The sequence below is a fragment of the Ipomoea nil genome, unplaced genomic scaffold (genome assembly GCF_001879475.1).
Source record: "Ipomoea nil cultivar Tokyo-kokei standard unplaced genomic scaffold, Asagao_1.1 scaffold3162, whole genome shotgun sequence".
Taxonomy (NCBI): Eukaryota; Viridiplantae; Streptophyta; class Magnoliopsida; order Solanales; family Convolvulaceae; genus Ipomoea; species Ipomoea nil.
The window spans coordinates 687,695-710,098 of NW_017619590.1; the positions used below are offsets into that span (position 1 = coordinate 687,695).

A 22,404-nucleotide genomic window follows, 5' to 3' on the forward strand; every position below is an offset into this window, starting at 1 on the left:
CACTGCTGTATGTCGAACAAAAGGCCACACTCGACCTGAGTATTATATCTTTTTACAGAGACCAAAGGAAGGAGAAATATCAGAACAAGTGTAACACCCCGAAATTTTAAAACTTTTAAAGCTTATATAATAAAGGTGAATTCTCATTAAATCCAAAAATCAAACATAAGAGTGCGGGGTGCTATGCCACATCTGAGCTGGAGAACCCAGATGCACAGGCTAACTAACTAACTATCCTCAATGCAATACATAATCATGGCACGCAGGCCGAAAGGGAAACTAACTAATCTACGCTTCGGATCTCTAGCGCACTCCGGGGTCTACTCATCTGTGCCTGAAAGCCAAATATATCTGCTCAGCGATTGATGCTGGTAACCCACTCTAACGCGTTGAAATACAATATAGATATATATATATATATATATATATATATATATATATATATATATATATATATATATATATATATATATATATATATATATATATATATATATATATATGAAAACCATTTTGAAGCAGGCAGATATATACTTAAGAGACTCTAGCTTTAAAACCAGGAATAGACTCAGCAAATAGGGGCAAACACAATAATCAATGATAACAATTAAGTAGAAACAACCATCATAAAGAATACGCAACTAAGGTCACAGGTTACTTTCAGATCAATCATATCATCATCCAATCATCATTTGTGACACACAATCACACTGTGGTGGCGCCACGGGACCAATCACATGCCCCGAACATGAGGGTTAGTGCATATAGCACTAACACGGCCCCGTAGCACCCTATCTCATACCGCAGAATGAAGGGAGCTAATCGCAAGCAACTGTAACACCCCGTGTTACGGCCCCTAAAACCATTTAATTAATCAATCAATAAACCCAAGAGAAGGAATAAATCATAATGATCAATTAGGGAAAAAGGCCCACCATAGTCCATGGGCCCTCATATATAAACCCAACCCCTAAACCCAATCCTTAGTTCCGAGAGAAATAGAATTAGCAAGCCTATAGTATTAGTTCCTAATTAGGACTCCTAAATATATAAATAAGGGACTTAGGAGACACCTAGAACTTCCCACACGCCTAAACGCCCCACCTCCCCAAGAGAGCTCCAAGAATTCCCTTAGAAGAAAGCAAGAAAGCTTAAAGAAAGACCCTTCATAGCCAAGGAACTAATTAAGGCTAAGAGGTAACCCATGTCTCAACAAACCTATTTTCATAGTTATAATTCCCCCTTAGGGTTTCCCCATATTATTGCATATTGGCGAGTTATGATGATTATTATTGGTAATTGATGTGATATGATGATCTCATGGGGGATCTTGATAATCTTGATATTGGGAGATTCTTGATGATTATATGGAGTTCTTGATGATTATGTGTTGTTCTTGATAATTGTGTGATGCTCTTGATGTTTATGTGTTATTCTTACCGAATCTTGCAATTAGAAGACGAACCGTATTCTTGTTGATATAAAAGTGATTAGAACCGTAGGTTGTATCGTATGATCTTATTCTTAGATTATCGGGTGGGGAAATCGCATGTTTGGGTGTTGATTATATTTAGAAAAGCATGATAGGTTATGTGCCGTTCGTTTCTTGTATTCGATTCGTTAATTATCTACGTGTTGTCGTTAATTGCGTTGTAAAGTGTCTAAGTATGGTTTCGGGTTCCACAACGGTTCCCGGGGCGAAAAGTGATGAAAAGAGTCAGTGGGGGGTAGGTGGGGGTAGGGGACCCGCCACCTACCCGTGGCATTCTCGGGCAGCTCCGGCAGCGGGCAGCCGGCGGGCGGGCAGCTGCCCGCCGGGCACCCGCTGCCCGGAACAGTGGCAGCCGGCGGGTGGACCCCCACCCACCGGCTACCCGCTGGAAATTACACTACCTCGGGCTCCCGGCTTCCCCGTTTGATGTTTCCCCGATCCCCGTGGTGTCCCAACGGACCCCGTTTATCGTGCCTATGTCTAGTTTGATGTTTCAGGTACCGTTCGTAGGTTTATGAGTCTATTATATTGCATGCTAGTTGAATTCGTATCCCGTTGACCTAGGTGGTAGAAGCATGAATCCCTTAGGACTATTCTCAGTATGCGATGGATCACGCATAGGTTTTGTTATACGTTTTCTCCCCCTTCCTAATGTGTAATGTGGGTTGCATGTGCTTGCTATGTGTTATGTGTGTGTGCTACCCCAATTCGGTTGCGATCGGATTTGTTATCCTGAGCTGCGGTTCAGAAGCTGGCTGCGGTCAGATTGGTATTCCTGGCTGCGGTCAGATGACATTCTCTTGGGCTGAGGTCCACCGTTTGGTTGCGATCAAACGTTTCTATACGAGCTGCGGTTCGTCCTTTATCCTCGCTGCGGTCAGATGACACTCTCTTGGGCTGCGGTCCACTGTTTTGTTTGCGATCAAACATTATGATGAGCTGCGGTTCATCGGTCGGTTGCGATCGACCTCCCCGTGTTGCGATACGGGCATGGTGCTGCGGGGCCGTGTCAGAGCTATATGCGCTGACCCTCATGTATGGGCATGCGATTGGTCCTGTGGCGCCAACAAAGTGTGTTATGTGTTGTGATATGGATGAGTTGTGATTATGAGTGTCTTGGGGGATGTGACTAAGGGATTTTCATTGGGGATTGTTCATGTTGGGTTATGATTATTGTTTATGCTTTGCCTTATCTGCCTTATTTGTTGTGAACTGCTTATGCTCGTTATAACTGTTGCTCGTGTCTAGCCTTATCTGTCGAGTCATTCCCGGTTTTAAAAGCTAGAGTTCGTAGGATATATCTTCATGCTTATAATGGTTTTTCGTATATCTGTATATATCTCTATATGTATTGTATTTCAACGCGTTGGAGTGGGTTACCAGCATCTCTCGCTGAACAGATATATTTGGCTTTCAGGCACAGAGGACTAGAGCACTGGAGCGCGCTAGAACTGGAGCGTAGAAGTAGAGTAGTTTCCCTTTCGTCCTGCGTGCCATATTATGCATTGTGTTTCAATGGATATTAGTTAGACAGCCTGTGCACCTGGGTTCTCTAGCCCAGGTGTGGCATAGCACCCCGTACACTTATGATATACTTTGGGATGTAATGAGATATTACCTTTATTATATAAGCTTAAAATGTCTTGAAAATCTGGGGTGTTACAGCAACCCTATAGACCGCTGACGAACTCAGCGGCAGATCATAGTCCTACACACCGCTGACGCGCTCAGTCGGTGGACTGTGATACACTTTACATGGGGGGACTTACAATCCTACACACCGTTGACGGGCACAGTCGGTGGGTCATAGCGGATCAAGCCCTACACACCGCTGAGGTACTCAGTCGGTGGGCGATGATCCTCGGAGACTACGACCCTACACACCGCTGGCCCATCACTCGGTGGATCGCAGCCAGCCGTAGCACTACACACCGCCTGATTACTCAGGTCGGTGGACTACAACCTTCCTCGGGCTTATTGGCCCTACACACCACCTGGCGCGTCCAGGTCGGTGGGTCATAGCACCCGAGGCCCATGTGGACCGCAGCCCAAGAAGTGAATCACTGACCACAGCCAGGGGAATGAACCGTAGCTCATAAGTAACCAAAGAGTGGACCACTGCCCTATATAATATTTATATACCTGAACGATCGCAACCGGCCTGGTTAACAGTTGGGATGGTTCACAACCCATCCAACTTCCCATATAGCCAATTTGATCGCAACGAAATTGGGGAATCATGCATCACATAGCACATAATAGCACATAATAGCATGTTGGGAAGGTGGAGGCATATAAATAAGCTTACGTGTGATCATTCACAGACTAAGAAAAGTCCTAAGGGGTTCATACGACTTCCACCTAGGCCAACGGGTTACCGATTCGACTAGCATGCAATTCGTATACTCTTTTATCCTACGAACGGCACCCGAAACATCAAACTAGACTCAAGCACGATAAATGGGGTCCGTTGGGACGCCACTGGGAATGGGGAATATCAAACGGGGAAGACAAAGACCCGGGTGGGTGACAAACCAGTGGGTAGCCGGTCGGTGGAGGGCCACCCACCGGCTGCCCGCCAGCGACAACTTCCGGGCAGTGAGTGCCTGGCGGTCTCACTTTGGGCAGCGGCTAGGTGGCGGGTACCCCTACCCCCACCTATCCCCCACTGACTCTTTTATCAAATACGCATCCCGGGATCCTTTGTGGAACCCGAAACCATGCTTAGACACTTTTAAACGCAATTAACGACACCACATAGGCATTTAATGGATCGAAAGCATGAATCATATTGAACATATCCTAACAGGACTTCTAGACACGATCAACACCCGAACATGCAAATTTCCACCCAAATATAAATCAAGAACATCACAATACCAATTCCCAATTCAACCTAGGGCTCTAATCCCACCCAAATCATCAAAATCATATTTTATTTTCATTATTAAGAACCATCAAGATTTATCAAGAATCATCACATAAATATCAAGAATCTCTTTTTCAATATCAAGATCATCAAGATCCCTCATAAAATCATCACATCAATCAATCAAGATTATATCACAAATATCATAAAGAAATCCATCAAGACACAAGTATATAGAGGGAGCCAAAGAAGGAGATCATAGCAAGGAAAATAGGTTTTGTTGAGACATGGGTTACCTCTTAGCCTTAATTAATCCTCCCTTGGCTATTAAGGTTCTTCTTTAAGATTTCCCATCCGATTGATCTCCCTAGGCTTGGTGGTGGGGAATCTCACGAGAATATTTTCGCGTGATATAACTATGGGTGGTAAGGGTTCTAATTGCTTTCTAATCCCCTATTTATAGAATCAGGAATCCTAATCATAATCTGAATAATAAAGGCCTACTTTATTTTTTCCCAATAGATATATAGGTCTAGGATTCCTAATTAGAATATGACTAGTATAAGGTTTTCCCTCTTTATTCCTAATAGGCTTAAAACTCTAGTTTAGGCAAGGGTCCACAATCCATGGTAGACCACATTAATTAATCAAAGGGAATCCTAGCCAAATTAAATCCTTTTTAATTATTATTAACGGAATTAATTAAATAATTAATCCGGGATTGGAGGCCGTAACACGGGGTGTTACACTCTCCCCTCCTTACGAGAAGCTTCGTCCCCGAAGCTTAGAAATTATTACAGGGATAACGAGTCAAAACTAGTACGGTGGTTATGTAGAGAAAGTATTCTACGTAGAAAATATATAATTATATATCTATGTATGCTGGGTTTTTGGGAACGATTGGGTTAGAAGGATAAAGAGAGTGGGCGGTTCAGGTTTCAAATTTGAGGACAAGTTGAATTTAGGGATTAGGATCATAGTTTTTCAAAGTTGCAACTTAGAAGGTGAGGTTGTTACCTTGTATGGAATCGTTAAAATGGGGAATCAAGATTGAGGCTTGAAGGGTATAACGGGTTTTGCAATAAGACGGGGTTCGATTGTCAAAGGGAAGGGATGGAATTCGGCTAGGATGGTTTTAAGGATTCTTGACATTGAGTGATTATTCCTGTTTGAAGCCCGATTATGACGTCAAGATGAACTGATGGCCCTTTTTCTTTAGTTTTGGCTCTGCTTGGCTCTAAGATTTCCGTTGATATTTTCTTCCCATGCTAAGGTCTCATCCATTTTTACCGCTTTTGAAGGAATTTTTGTGATGAATCTCGTGATGATTCAACACTTACTTCTTTAATGCGCCCAAGGTCTTGACCAAGCTTGGTCAACCAAGACAATCTTTTAGGGCGCACTTCCCAAATTCTTCCCAAAGTCTCTTGGGAGTCAATAAACTTTGGGTTGACTTTCTCTCCTTATTAAATTTCATCTCCTTTTTAGTGAATGAAATTCTTAGTAAGACTTCATGTCTTACCTGGGGTTCGGCTTGCTGTGCCCTTTTGTGTTACTTTTAATGATGAAGGTGCCTTTGCATGCTCCTCTCCTTCTTGAAGTGTAGTTGGTTACCTAATCTTGTTGCGGAATATCTCGGTGACTTCACGAGTCATCTTATTTCCTCGTTGGTACTTAATAACCCTTGAGGCCTTGGCACAAATGTGCTTTTTACTCTTTCCTTAGCACCACGGACAACGCCATTCTTGATTTCGTACAACTTGTAAGGAGTCCTCTGATTTACTTGACGATATTCATGGTTTGGGGAAGTCCCGGTCCATCCTTAGCGTTTTGATTTTAAGGCCTTTGTGAGTCCTTAGCACGAGTTCCCAACTCGCCTCCTTGGTTTGCACAATCCTTCTCGGCGATCATCCCTAGTCGGTTGCATCGTAGAGTCCAACTACAATTCCCTGTGTAATGCAATTGGTTGTGCTCTTCTGACGGTGTTTCGCGGGTCAAGGCCTTTTACCGAGGTCACCATGTTTGGACAACCCATGATTCCTTTCTCAAGACTCGCGTTCATCAACCGAGGCACACAAGTGCGCCATGAATCAATAAAACGAGGAGTTAAGAAATTAACGCATTGTACCAGTGGGCGCAAGGTGGGCGGTCGTCCGCCTGCCAAGCTCTTGTCAAGGTCCCGTCAAGGTCCAGTCAAGGTCCCGTAAAGGACCCGCTAGGGTCCCATCAAGGTCCCGTTGGGGACCCGCGGGAAGGTGACTAGGAAGGGGGAATTCCTTCGGGAAAAATCCCAAAAATGCACAGATTCAAGTCCCGACAAGCCCCATGCCCACGTGAACAATAAAAGAGACTTGAATACATAGAATGACTCATCGTACTGTGTTTGTTGATCCTTAAGTACGAGTTCTAGATGAGTCAAGACCCTCGCATGTTCTTTCCACCCAGTAGGTCAGGTCCGGTTTCCAATTAGCAGTCTCGTCACCTTCACCGGGTAGTCGGTCATAAGCCAACTTTGTCCTTTCCTTACTTGATTAATGACAAGCCTTCTTAGTTTTTATTTTTTTATTTTTTATTTTTTTTTTCTTGGGGTTGGGCTTGTCACCCGTTCCTTGTGCAATCCTTTGGTGACCAAATGCTTAGTGATGCCTTTCTCTTCCTTGGAATGCATTTGATTGGCTGTCCTCGACGTCGCATGGTGTTTTGGCGATTTTGTGTGTCACATGTACTTCTTACGGTGTCTTAAAACCATCAAGGTCCTTGTTCCAAGGTAAGACCTTTATTGCAGGGAAGCTTTAGTTGTATGATACTTTCGACGCGTCTGTCGCCTTTTCTTGTCATGTCGAGTCTTTTTCGACAATTCATGCTAAAGATTAAGAAAAGCTGTTGTTTATGTGCTACTTCACTTCCTTGCATTTAATTGGCATTTCCCCGTCCTCTTTACAAGTGGTCCCCCACTTCTGTTACTCCTCCTTTTGGGTTTGTTCCTGAATTTCCCGTTGTAGAAGTTGGATTCGGCAGCACTGTATAGGCTTTGTTAGGGGTTCGGGGTGGAATCGTTCTTGTCGCCGTGCATCTAGGAATTCCCAGTTGAACCTCCGGTTGTTGCTCATAAATGGGTCCTTCGTGGGTTTACCAAAGATCGGCCTCGTGTCTGAAGTAGAATCAGGTTATCTCTACGTGGCTTTCCTTCGGGCATTCCACTAACCCGAGGATTTTGTCAAGGGTTCGGATCCATTCTTCAAGGAGTGTGGGGTCCTCTTCCCCTGTGAAGGTGGGTGAGCGATGGTTCGAAACTTGCTGAGCGACATCTGAGTTTCCGTTTGGTGGTGGTGGTGGTCGGTTGTTGTTGCGGAGGATTGCGTCGCTTAGTGCCTGAGTGACCTGGGCTAGTTTGTAGATTCTGAGCTAGAGATTTGTGAGCGGAGGGTTCGGGAGTCCTAGACTGACTTCTTGTTGGCGCCATGCTGTTGGTTTTTAGGGTCAATATTTATTGTACTGATGAGTTAGTGTGCTGCACCCTTACCTTGGTGTGGTAAGCGTAGGGGGAGTTCTTTAAGCTAAATGCAGGATAGAGTGAGAGAAAGTTATGTGATGATAGGTAGGCTCACAATCTCACCGTGCGTCCTAAGATTCCTGAATCCTGTGTTCCTAAATACCTAGAGTTCAAGCCTAATGTCCTAAAGTCTGGTCTTAAGAGTCTTATCCTAAGGTCAAACTTAGGCTCTGATACTAACTGTAACACCTCGAAATTTTAAAACTTTTAAAGCTTATATAATAAAGGTGACTTCTCATTAAATCCCAAAATCAAATATAAGAGTGCGGGGTGCTATGCCACATCTGAGCTGGAGAACCCAGATGCACAGGCTAACTAACTAACTATCCTCAATGCAATACATAATCATGGCACGCAGGCCGAAAGGAAAACTAACTAATCTACGCTTTGGATATCTAGCGCGCTCCGGGGTCTACTCATCTGTGCCTGAAAGCCAAATATATCTGTTCAGCGAATGATGCTGGTAACCCACTCCAACGCGTTGAAATACAATATATGTAACACCCCCTAAAAACAAGCTATTTAAAAGCCTCAAACATGCAGATAACTGAACTAAACAACAAACACAGCGAAAGACTGAAAGATAACTAGATAAACATAATCCAAAACACGGGGTGTTATGCCACGTTCACCAAAAGGATGAACGCTACGGCAACATCTGCAATGTTTACATCTAAATCCATAGTCTCAAAGTGCTATATCTAAACTGGCGCACAGGCCACAAAACAAAGAGGTAGAAGCTATTCTAGCAAGCACTAGACCGCGCACTCGTCTAGACATCACCTGAAAGAGCACAATAAAACATGGGATGACGCCCGGTCAGCGAATAATGCTGGTAACCCACCAATACATGTGAAATATCATACACAGATACAATATAGGTTGTAAAGTCATTTTCGAAACAGAATACATATATATAAGTACAAAACCAAGAGTAATAGTCAACACAAGACTCGCCACTCTCAACAACAACACGGGAATACATCCCAAGACTACAAGGAACAACACTTCACACAAGAACGGCTCAAGGCATGATCTATCATCACTCAATAGATCAAAACCCGACATGCACAAAACAAAAGAATAAGACTCACCCACGGCAACACATGCCCATATGACTACACACGTCACAAGAAGAGGATTCACAACAACGGCTACACAAGCCCTCGTGACATCACCCATCACGAGTTGATATGCCTTCCTTATGCTCGGTTCCAACCTTATGGCTACCCCCAACCGTGTATCTTCTTCCAACCATTACCTCCAGGACCCCTGTACTTCTTAGTCCAACCTTTTCCCTCCTGAGACCGTCGTCCCCCACCAACAAACCACCAACAAGACCACCAATTTCATAGTACACGAGGGTACCGTACACACACACGGCAACACATGCCACCCAAGAATCACGTGAACCTTACACAAAGGTCACAACTCCATAATCACGTCACGCCCACCACGAGGACCGCTGCAATACCTTGGCGACTAGTGTCCCATACCACTAATCGTGCAATCCAGGTAAAGCCACGCACACATCAAACCACAACAGGAATCAATCAACGGATCACAACGAAGATATGAAACCATACTCAATCAAGGAATGGATCACAGTCCAACAACAACAACGATGAATAACACAAGTTATCATCAACCAATAGGAAGGTACAAACAACACACACGCTAGCATTTAAACCTCGAACTAGCATGCTTATCAAACGGGTAAACCAAACGTAGTTCCGAAGAACCCACAAGACTCATCATAGTTCAACGAAACACAATGTTGAACACTTAGCACGATTCAAGACACCAAAAACCTATATGGATACTTACCATATAGTTATAGATATACGAAACATCAAGAAGACACTCAAATAGTTCCACAAAAGAACATCGGGAAGTCAAAAGACCAAATACCGAGTCAAAAGAATCACGGGGAACAAATCCCAATCAAACACCACAGTGTTCCCTGCGGGTGGACCCACGGGTAGGCTCCCACCCGTGGTTCCGCCCGCGGGTACACAACCCACCGGCTCATGTTCCCCGCGGGTGGGCGGCGGGTTGGAGCTCTACCCGTCGTTCCGCCCGCGGGTACATACACCTGAACAAATAATCCCTTCGGGGATTTTCAACTCCAAGCTTAAATTCAAGTCCAAAACATGCTAAATCTCACCAAATACAACAAAATGACTTGAATTAAAGGAAATTCCTAGCAATGGCACAAATGAACCCTAAACACAAGCTCTAGATATGCATTTTCACAAGACAATGCATAAACACTCACATTTCATAGCAAAACACATGTATAATCCAAGAAATCAGATATAGGTAAGCAAAATATATTTTGTAGAGCATGGGTTACCTCTTGTAGACTAAAGACTTCACTTTACACCTCAACAAGCTCCTCTCAAGGCTCACCTTCCAAACCCACTTCAAGAACATACCAAAAGATCATAAAGATCCTATCTTTAAGAAAAGACACCTTAGATAATACTAAAAACACAAGATCAACTTAGATCTTACCCTCCTAGATGCCCAAATATATGAAAGGTTGAATCTTGGAAGCAACTCTTGAAGTTTTGGCAAGGCTCCAACTTGGCTTGGAAGAAAAGCTATCCACCTTTTTAGAGAGAAGGTGGTCTACTAGGTTAGGTTACAATACTAACACCAAGTGAAAGATCAAGAATACCCTTACGAACATAAGGAAGTGTGAGGGAACTCCTTACAAAGCTTAAGGTACAACTTTGACTTAGGGGTTGACTAGTCAATTACTAGTCCCCGACTATTGAATTTCAGGAATTTAAGGAATTAAATTACAAATTGAAATAGGATTAATTACTTAATTAATCCCTTAATTGAATTTGGATTTCGGGGTGTCACAATATATATATATATATATATATATATATATATATATATATATATATATATATATATATATATATATATATATATATATATATATATATATATATATATATATATATATATATATATATATATATATATATATATATATATATATATATATATATATATATATATATATATATATAGATATAGATATATGAAAACCATTTTGAAGCAGAAAGATATATACTTAAGAGACTCTAGCTTTAAAACCAGGAATAGACTCAGCAAATAGGGGCAAGCACAATAATCAATGATAAAAGTTAATAGAAACAACCATCATAAAGAATACGCAATTAAGGTCACAGATTACTTTCAAATCAATCATATCATCATCCAATCATCATTTGTGACACACAATAACACTGTGGTGGCGCCACGGGACCAATCACATGCCCCGAACATGGGGGTTAGTGCATTTAGCACTAACACGGCCCCGCAGCACCCTACCTCATACCGCAGCATGAAGGGAGTTGATCGCAACCAACCCTATAGACCGCTGACGAACTCAGCGGCGGATCACAGTCCTACACACCGCTCACGCGCTCAGTCGGTGGACTGTGATCCACTTTACAAGGGGGGACTTACGATCCTACACACCGTTGACGGGCACAGTCAGTGGGTCATAGCGGATCAAGCCCTACACACCGCTGAGGGACTCAGTCGGTGGGCGATGATCCTCGGAGACTACGACCCTACACACCGCTGGCCCATCACTCGGTGGATCGCAGCCAGCCGTAGCCCTACACACCGCCTGATTACTCAGGTCGGTGGACTACAGCCTTCCTCGGGCTTATTGGCCCTACACACCGCCTGGCGCCTCCAGGTCGGTGGGTCATAGCACCCGAGGCCCATGTGGACCGCAGCCCAAGAAGTGAATCACTGACCGCAGCCAGGGAAATGAACCGCAGCTCATAAGTAACCAAACAGTGGACCGCAGCTCTATATAATATTTATATACATGACCGATCGCAACCGGTCTGGTTAATAGTTGGGATGGTTCTCAACCCATCCAACTGCCCGTATAGCCAATTTGATCGCAACCAAATTGGGGAATAATGCAACACATAACACATAATAGCATGTTGCGAAGGGGGAGGCATATAAATAAGCTTAGGTGTGATCATTCACATACTAAGAATAGTCCTAAGGGGTTCATACGAATTCCACCTAGGCCAACGAGTTACCGATTCGACTAGCATGCAATTCCTAGACTCTTTTATCCTACGAACGGCACCCGAAACATCAAACTAGACTCAAGCACGACAAGCGGGGTCCGTTGGGACTCCACGGGGAATAGGGAACATCAAACGGGGAAGCTAAAGACCCGGGGTGGGTGACAAACTAGCGGGTAGCCGGTGAGTGGAGGGCGACCCACCGGCTGCCCGCCGGCAACAACTTCCGGGCAGCGGGTGCCCAGCGGGCAGATGACTGCCCGCCGGCTGCCCGCTGCCTGGCGGTCTCACTTTGGGCAGCGGGTAGGTGGCGGGTACCCCTACCCCCACCTACCCCCCACTGACTCTTTTATCAAATACGCGTCGCGGGATCCTTTGTGAAACCCCAAACCATGCTTAGACACTTTTAAACGCAATTAACGACACCACATAGGCATTTAATGGATCGAAAGCAAGAATCATATAGAACACATCCTAACAGGGCTTCTAGACACGAACAACACCCGAATATGCAAATTCCCACCCAAATATAAATCAAGAACATCAGAATACCAATTCCCAATTCAACCTAGGGCTCTAATCCCACCCAAATCATCAAAATCATATTTTATTTTCATTATTAAGAACCATCAAGATTTATCAAGAATCATCACATAAATATCAAGAATCGCTTTTTTAACATCAAGATCATCAAGATCCCTCATAAAATCATCACATCAATCAATCAAGATTATATCACAAATATCATAAAGAAATCCATCAAGACACAAGTATATAGAGGGAGCCAAAGAAGGAGATCATAGCAAGGAAAATATGTTTTGTTGAGACATGGGTTACCTCTTAGCCTTAATTAATCCTCCCTTGGCTATTAAGGTTCTTCTCTAAGATTTCCCATCCGTTTGATCTCCCTAGGCTTGGTGGTGGGGAATCTCCCGGGAATATTTTCGTGTGATATAACTATGGGTGATAAGGGTTCTAATTGCTTTCTAATCCCCTATTTATAGAATCAGGAATCCTAATCATAATCTGAATAATAAAGGCCTACTTTATTTATTCCCAATAGATATATAGGTCTAGGATTCCTAATTAGAATCTAACTAGTATAAGGTTTTCCCTCTGTATTCCTAATAGGCTTAAAACTCTAGTTTAGGCAAGGGTCCACAATCCATGGTGGACCACATTAATTAATTAAAGGGAATCCTAACCAAATTAAATTCTTTTTAATTATTATTAACGGAATTAATTAAATAATTAATCCGGGATTGGAGGCCGTAACACGGGGTGTTACAACAAGACTATTACACCGTTCACAAGACAAGTTTGGGTCAGGAAGTCAGAAGTAATATGCTACCCCACTATAGTTCTGACCGCCTCTACAACCGAAGCAAGATGGTACTTCGACAGTGGGTGCTCCAGACATATGACAGGCAATGTCAAGTGTCTTATGGCTGTTCAATCGAGCAGTGGATCAGTTACATATGGAGACGGACAAAAACGGAAAATAATTGGAAAAGGTACCCTAAATGTTCCAGGCTTACCACATCTAGAAGAAGTTCTATTAGTCAGTGGTCTGAAAGCAAATCTTATTAGCATCAGTCAGTTGTGTGATCAAAACTGGAATGTTTGCTTCAATCATAACTGTTGTAGAGTCAGGGATAAAGCTGATCAACTGGTAATGGAAGGAACACGATCCTCTGACAACTGTTATGTACTGACAAATGAAAATGCTTGTCACCTATCAAAATCAGATGAATCAAAACTCTGGCATAGACGACTGGGTCACATAAACTATATAGACATGGATAAAATGATCAAATTGGATGTTGTGCAAGGGATACCTAAGATCAGAATAGAACAAGAAGGGGTTTGTGGTGCATGTGCCATAGGGAAACAAATAAGAACTCCTCACAAAGCAGTAAAAGTTATTACTACTGAGAGATGCCTAGAACTGGTTCATATAGACCTTATGGGGCGAACACAAACTGAAAGCATTGGTGGAAAGAAATACATATTTGTGTGTGTAGATGACTTCTCTCGGTTCAGCTGGGTATATTTCCTAAGAGAAAAATCTAAAGCCTTCAATGCTTTTAGAACCTTGTGCATAAGGGTTCAAAAAGAAAAGAACGAGCCTATAATAAAAATTCAGAGACTAAAAAGTGATCATGGTAAAGAGTTTGAGAACTCTTTATATTCAGATTTCTGCTCTGAGAATGGTATAACCCATGAATTCTCAGCTCCCAGAATAGCTCAACAGAATGGTGTGGTGGAAAGAAAGAATCGAACCTTGCAGGAAATGGCTAGAGTTATGTTACATGCATCTCATCTACCACAACGTTTCTGGGCTAAGGCAGTACACACTGCATGTCATACAGTGAATAGAGTCTACCTGAGACCAGGTACGTCCAAAACGCCATATGAGATTTGGAAGGAGAGGAAGCCGAACTTGAAGTATTTTCATGTATTTGGGACAAAGTGTTATGTGCTGATCGATAGGGAACAAAGGGGGAAGTTTGAACCTATGAGTGATGATGGCATCTTCCTGGGGTATTCTCCAAACAGTCGAGCCGATCGAGTCTATAACAAAAGAACTTAATCTGTAATGGAATCTGTAAATGTTGTTATAGATGACTACACTGACGAATCTGTAGAAGCATCAGTGACTGAACCAGAGACAGAACCTCCTCTGAGTGAGTTAGACACAGCTGAGGACACCAAATCCAAAACTCAAGATTCATCAGAAGAAGATCAACAAATTTCTGAACAAGAGATATCTCTCGTCGATAATGTGGGGAAGAACAAGCCCACCAGAACTCAGAAAAATCACCCTTCAAACAATATTATTGGCAATCCAACAGATGGGATGAATACCAGAAGCCGAATGAGAAACAATCTAATATAAATATCCGGATCAGCCTGCTATACCTCAAAAATAGAACCAAAAAGTGTAAAAGAAGCATTACAGGATGATATGTGGATCAAGGCTATGCAAGAGGAGCTGCACCAGTTTGACCGGAATCATGTCTGGGATCTGGTTCCAAGACCTGATCGTGTCAACATAATCGGAACAAAGTGGATCTTCAAAAATAAAACTGATGAAGCTGGAAATATTGCAACGAACAAAGCTCGGTTAGTTGCTCAAGGATACACTCAGATAGAGGGAATTGACTATGATGAAACGTTTTCTCCTGTGGCAAGGTTAGAATCGATTAGAATCTTGTTGGTAGTCACATGCATACTGGGATTCACACTGTTTCAGATGGATGTTAAGACATCGTTTTTGAATGGGTATCTGCATGAAGATATCTATGTGGCTCAACCGAAAGGATTTGAAGATCCAGATCATCCATCCCATGTCTACGAGCTTAGAAAAGCTCTCTATGGTCTCAAACAAGCTCCAAGGGCATGGTACGAACGTATGACACAGTATCTGCTAGACCATGGGTATAAGCGAGGAAGTGTTGACAAAACCTTGTTCGTAAAAACTACTGGAAGTCATGTTACCATTGCTCAGATTTATGTGGATGACATTGTCTTTGGCTCTACCTTACAAAAGTACACTGATAATCTAGTAAAGGTCATGAAGGAAGAATTTGAAATGTCCATGGTTGGCCAACTGCCTTATTTCCTAGGGCTGCAAGTTAAACAAAGTTCTGAAGGGTACTTTATCTCACAGGAAAAGTACGGCAAGAATCTGGTCAAGAAGTTTGATCTGGAATCGTGTAAACCATCCAGGACACCTATTTCTACCTCCACGAAAGTATCAAAAGATGACACTGGTGCATCAGTGGATAACACAGTCTACCGAAGTCTGATAGGAAGTCTGTTGTACTTAACCGCTAGTCGGCCAGACATAATGTTAAGTGTTGGAATATGTGCAAGGTATCAATCTAATCCAAAAGAATCACACCTGATAACTGCTAAACGAATTTTGAAATATATTAAAGGAACAATTCAATATGGGCTATGGTACTCCAAGGACAGTGAACTTAGTCTGGTTGCATACTGTGATGCTGATTGGGCAGGAAATATTGATGACAGAAAGAGTACTTCGGGTGGATGCTTCTTTATTGGTAAGAATTTGGTATCATGGCTGAGCAAGAAATAAAATTCAATTTCCTTAAGTACTGCAGAGGCAGAATATATAGCCGCTGGCGGATGTTGCACTCAGTTGGTTTGGATGAAACAGATGCTTCTGGACTATGGGCTTACTCAAAGAATTATGACACTCTACTGTGATAATGTCAGTGCAATAAATATCTCGAAGAATCCAGTTCAACATTCTAGAACGGAGCATATTGATATAACGCATCACTACATCAGAGACTTTGTAGAGTCCAAGGAGATAGAGTTGGAATACATTCAAACTGATAAGCACTTGGCTGACATTCTGACTAAGCCTCTAGATGCAAATCGATTTGAGATTCTCAGATCCGCTCTGGGAATCCGCAAGATTGATTAATAAGGCAGTAAGTTACACAGAAGGAGAGTACATGGTGTTATTTTTATGGGTCAAATTTCAGCCTTTGACTTCCTTTTAAAACTCCCTTATGTTTTGTTAAGAGAATATCTTAACCTAAGTTACCATAAAGTAATTAGCCTTTTTTTCGAATTTCAAATCTACAACTCCTCCGTTTCATTCCTAAAAAGGAGGTATACCGTTGCGTCAATCACATCAGCTCTGCATGTAATCTGACAAACCGCATTGAATAGGGTTCTTCTCCCTTGGGATTATATATGTGTATCGGGTCAAGCTTGAAAGGAAGAAGAGTTCAACATATCTATACTCACTGATTTCTCTCTGCTCTTCTACCTAGGGTTTACCTTCTTGCATACCCAAATTGCTTATAAATGGCAGACGTTGTACGAAATATCATCATCAAGCTTGAGAGAAAGGTTCATTCACCAGAAACAGCCATTAAGCATGTGAAAACACTGCTCCAGTTAGCTATGAAGAAGAAGTTGAAGCTTGATCCTATTCTACGGGATGAAATCATGGTCACGGTGCTTTCCGATTATCTGGAGTTTTACGCAGACTGGTCGGAGGAAGATACCAGTGAGCTCTTGTTGCTGGCCTCCGAAGCGAGTGATGAGGTTAGCCCATCTTCCATTCCAGAGCCCGCAGAAAAGAATCGTGCCGGGGTATTCCTCCAATTCTTTGCACAAAGGGCTCTTGAATCAGACGAGGTCTCCCGTCGTCGAGTAGCATCTCAACCCCTCTATCTACAAGCTGCCCAGGACGAAACCAAACATCGGTTAGAGATTCTTCGTAACAGGTCAAACACTTCTGAATCTCCTATCGAAATCTCTCCTGATAAGCCTGATGATTTAGTCTCTGCTGCTATTCCGACCACTGTGCCTATTATTGAAACTGATTCTGTGAATGCTTTATTATCTGTGAGATCCTCTGTGTCTGATGATCCCCCCTGTATCCCCTCTAAAAAATCTGATCTTCTGAAAGATGTTGTTGATGAAGCTTCTGATGAGAAAGATAAATCCTCCGATTTGGCCAACAATCTTAGTTTGGTTGTTTACTCTGCTGAAAAAGTTGATCTGTCCTCTACTGAAATTGCTGTGTCTCCAAGAGAAGTCTGTCCGTCTGAGAATCCCTCCAGCTTTCCCGCTGAAATTGAGGCTACCAGTATCTCTAGTCCCCATGCTTCTGGTCAAATAGATGGGGTACCAGTCTACACTCCTTCAACGTTGGCTGAGAGCCTTGAACATGTCCGGCACTTTGCAGGTTTACCCGCTGCTTCTATTCCAGAACCATATCGTGTGATTCATCCTACTGAGTCCTCTAGTGAAGATGAGAAGATTCTTGTTGAAGTATATGGCTCACAAGCCCATGTGTCTAAACCTCCTTCAGTTGAGGCTACTACGCATCCTGATTCAACCACCTTCAAGATTCAAGAAGTTACCAGTCTGCTTGGAGGTTCGTCTGCCCAAGTTTCTGAGACAAGTCACTCTGTGTCTCCAAGCCCTTCTGCTCATTCCCCATCCAAAGAGACGAGAAAATCTAAACGGAAGAGTGCCCCAGTGAAAGTGGTTGTGGAATCTGGTGATGACAATCTTGATGTGGCTCAACCTGAGAAGAAGAGAATGTCTGATGAGTCTGTCCATAATGAAACTAATCCTCCTGTTCAACAAGTGTTCAAAATCCTGTGGTCATATGTCAAGCAAAAAGCTCCTGCTGTGGTTCCCACATCTTCTACCCGGAAGGGGAAACCAAATACTCGCTCCAGATGACGAAGTATTACGCCTGAGGTTCAACATACTGATGTGAATCCTGATACATCTATCTATAGACCTCAGTTTGCCTCCTCTACTGCTCAGGGAAAATGGTCCACAATGACCCGGAGAGATCTTATTGTTCAGCGGTCTGTTGATGAACACCAGTTGAACTTTGTTTGCGACATCTTGCCTTTGCTGAGTGAAGTGGGCTTGTTGAAGACTGTCTCCTCCATTTGTCCTTATTCGAAACTTCTGACCTACGAGTTCTACTGTAACCTTAATGAGGAGATTGACAATTTGACCGGGACGCGACCAGTGCAAATCTTCATTCGAGGTAAATTGTATGTCTTCGACCCTGACATGATAAATGAGTATTATGATCTGAAAGGACTGCACGTGGAAGAAATCAAGGACTGGGATTTGGTGGCAAAGACCCTCACAGGTGGACAAACTGATACATGGCCTACTGGTGAAAAAGATTATCTACCTAGCTCACAGCTCACCTCCAAATATGTCATCTTGCACCGTCTTTCTCTTCACAACAGGCTTCCATCGGCTCATTTTCATACGGTCGGCAAGCAATTGGTAGCTCTCTTGTTTCGGATTGGAACAAAAATGTCTATTGATTTGGGGTCCTGGATCTATTATCATATCCTCACTTTGATCCATCCTCGAGAGCAGAAGGTACGGTTGCCCTTCCCTAATCTGATATTTGGAGTTCTAAGAACGCAGGGTCTTGAGCCAATGCCGAGTGAGGTGATCAGTCCGACTCTTCTTTATACTGTTGATTCTTGTCTTCTGATGCACGTGCGTGGATAAGAAACAGAAAGGTCCACGAAAAGATACACAAAAACTTCATTAATATTTTTTCACATTTGAAATTGAATAATGCTATGTAGACAAATTTAGAAATAAAAATCATGGTCCTGTTTGGCAAAATGACTGTTAGCTGATAGTTGATAGCTGTCAGCTCTTAGATGGTGTTAATTAGAGGGTATAAATAGTTGATAAACATTAGCTGATTGTAGAAAAGTGTTTGGTAATTTAACTATTAGCTGATAGTTGTTTGGTATAATTTCTTTTCTCAGAAAGCTAATTGAAATAGTTGCTTGGAGTAACTTTTTGAATTTTAGCCTTTTGGTGTTGCAAAAATCTAATTAACCAAACATTTATATAGAGATTTTAACTAAATCAACAATTAATAGTGGTCAAATAAGTTAAAATTAGCCTATAAACTAATTTTTTACCAAACAGGACCCATATGTTTTGATTTTTTTTCTTATTTTGGAGAACCAGTACATCATATTGATGTACTGGCATTTATTTGTATGGGTATTACCTTGAAAAAAATGGCGACTTCTTTTCGCTCGTGTACAAAAAAATATAATTCAATGGGCACCAATTCATCAATGGAAATCACATGGGCCGATACAAATTATGTAAGGAAAATTCTATTTGCATCCCTATGTGCTATTTACACCACTTATTTAATAGGTGTAATAGTTTTATAGGTGGTGTAAATATTAAAGTGCTATTTGCACCACCTCATTAAATGTAATCAAACATTAATATTTATTATTTATTTTACTTTTCAGTTTTTTTTTTTCTTTTTTCTCATCTTTCCCATTTTCTCTTTCTATGACCTCTTAAGAAAGTAAACTTTTGCAGGACAGGATGAAGCAATGGATGACACTCTATACAACAAAATTAAACTTTATATAATTTGAAATATCATTCTTATTTTCTTTGTATGAAAAGACATTATTTATAATATTTTTAAAGTAATTAGGTTCGACTCATTTTTTTTAAGTAATTAGGTTCAACTCATTTTTAGTACGTAATAAGTATGTCTAATTATATAATTAAGGATAAGTTTTAATGGCTACATACTTCAATACCGCACATAATGACTCAGATGCTTCCCAAATAGAGTGAGAACTCGTAACGGTTATAACAGTTGTAACGGATATTAATTGACCACATTTCTCCGACCTCATATGTTGGCTTGAACCGTAACCCAACGCTCCTAGGCCGACCCCGGGATCGGCATCCTTGCCATAGATTTGAGTATCTTCGACTTAAAACTATTCAATCGGGTCAAATATATACAATCATATTAAAAATATAGTTTTATATTAGGACTCTCATGATGTTGTTAGCTAGTGCCATCTTTTCAATATATTTGCCCCCGTGCGATGCACGGCATAAAATTTAACTTATTGTTGATAATGTTTTAAAAGAACAATGAAATCAAACATGAATCATGAAAATTCATCGTGGAATATGTTTTTCTTTTATAATATTGAATTGGTTGTTATATTAAATAGATTTCAAAATTTATTTATACATGAAATAATAACTTCTAAAGGTAAATTTTATTAACACTTATTTATTAAAATCTCTCTTTAGGGCTCCTAGGGTTTTCTCACCTTCTCTAGGGTTTCTAGGGTTTTCCGACCGTTTTCTTCTCCTTTATCCGGCGATCGCCGGCGTTTACTAGCAGTAATGGACGACTCCGACGTTGGGGGGGCAGCGCAAGCAGTTTCAGCGGAGGCAGTGGATAAGTTGACGGTGAGTTGGGCGGAGATGGCCGTGGAGGGAGAGGCGGAGGAGTTTGCCCCGGCCGGTGATGATGTAGGGGAGGTCGAGGTGGACGGGGAGAAATTGTGGGCTATTGTAGGCCGGTTTCTCACGGCAAAGGCAATCAAGCTTGAGTTTATGCGACAGGTTATGGCATCCGTGTGGCAACCGGTACGAGGGGTTCAGGTAACTGAGATTCAACCGGGGCTTTTCTTGTTTGTGTTTTATCATGACACGGATGTTGAGTACGTGTTGGATGGGGGGCCATGGGCGTTTGAGAATAACACGCTTGTTTGTCGAGAAGTTGTGGGGGGGATGAGCCCGGGTGATGTGCCGTTGGATACGGTAGATATGTGGGTTCAGTTGCATGATTTACCGATGGGTTATACGTCGCAGAAAGTTCTTGAACAAGCAGGTAATTTTATTGGCAAGTTCGTTAAGCATGATGACCGATTTGTTGGGGCTCCATGGATAACTTTTTATCGTATTCGGGTTTCGATTGCGGTAAACAAGCCATTGAGGAGGGGTATGAAGCTCCTTAAAGGAGACAAGACTACATGTTGGGTTTTTTTTAAATATGAACGACTCCACAAATTTTGTTTCTTCTGTGGACTCATGGGGCATGTCCACACTTTCTGCTTGAAGGCCCGGGAGAGTCGGGTGCCGGTGGACAAGCTCTCGTACGGTGCTGAGTTGAGGGCAGGAGGCAATCGGGGTTCGGCAAGAGGGGTTGGCGAGAGTTGGCTTATACCGGTTGGGGGGAAACCGTTGCCGATGCCGATGTCTGAGCCGGAGAGTGACGAGGGGGATGGAGGGAGGCCGGTCGAAGGCCGTAGGGGTGGTGGGGGTTCGGGTAGTGCCATGCCGAGGGGTGGTGAGGTGGTGGCAACTGGGAAACGCCGCAGGGAGGGGCAACAAGGATGTGTTGGATCGGAGGATGGGGATGTAGCAATGAACGATGTTTCAAAAAACTTGTGTATGGCGGGAGCTACTATTCAGCCCCGCCCGTCCTCATGAGTACGCTCAGCTGGAACTGTCGTGGCTTGGGCAATCCACGAATAGTTCGACAGGTGGTGGACATTGTGTCCCATAAGAAGCCTGAGTTTGTATTTCTAATGGAGACTATGGTGGCACGGATACATGCAGAAAGGCTCCGTGTCACACTTGGATACGAGGGTTTGTTTTATGTGGATAATGATGGTTTGTATGGTGGTATGGCTCTGTTTTGGAGGAAGAATAATTTGGCAACATTGTTGAGTTATTCTACGAATCATGTTGATGTGGAGGTAAGGGCTCAGAACGGGAAACAATGGCGAATGACATGCTTTTATGGACATTCTGATCGTGGTAGGAGATGGGAGTCCTGGGATTTGTTACAGAGTTTGAAGGCTAGATCTTTGTTGCCATGGGTGGTTATTGGGGACCTTAATAATCTACTGTTCCAGCACGAGAAGAGAGGGGGGAATCCATACCCGAATTATCTCTTACGAGGCTTTGGTGAGACTCTGGATGCTTGTGGTTTAATGTAGTTACCTATGAGGGGCCACCAGTTTACTTGGGAAAAAAGTAAGGGAACGGAGAATTGGATTGAGGAAAGGCTCGA

At 42.6% G+C, this 22,404-nt stretch overlaps 1 protein-coding gene across 1 annotated transcript; it reads left to right on the top strand.

Annotated features, from left to right (window-relative positions):
* Positions 1 to 20,726: 20,726 nt before the first annotated feature.
* On the top strand, positions 20,727 to 21,818 carry LOC109167423. The gene has a single exon (XM_019316438.1). The coding sequence runs from the start codon at positions 20,727 to 20,729 to the stop codon at positions 21,816 to 21,818; it is 1,092 nt and encodes a 363-aa protein (XP_019171983.1).
* Positions 21,819 to 22,404: the final 586 nt, after the last annotated feature.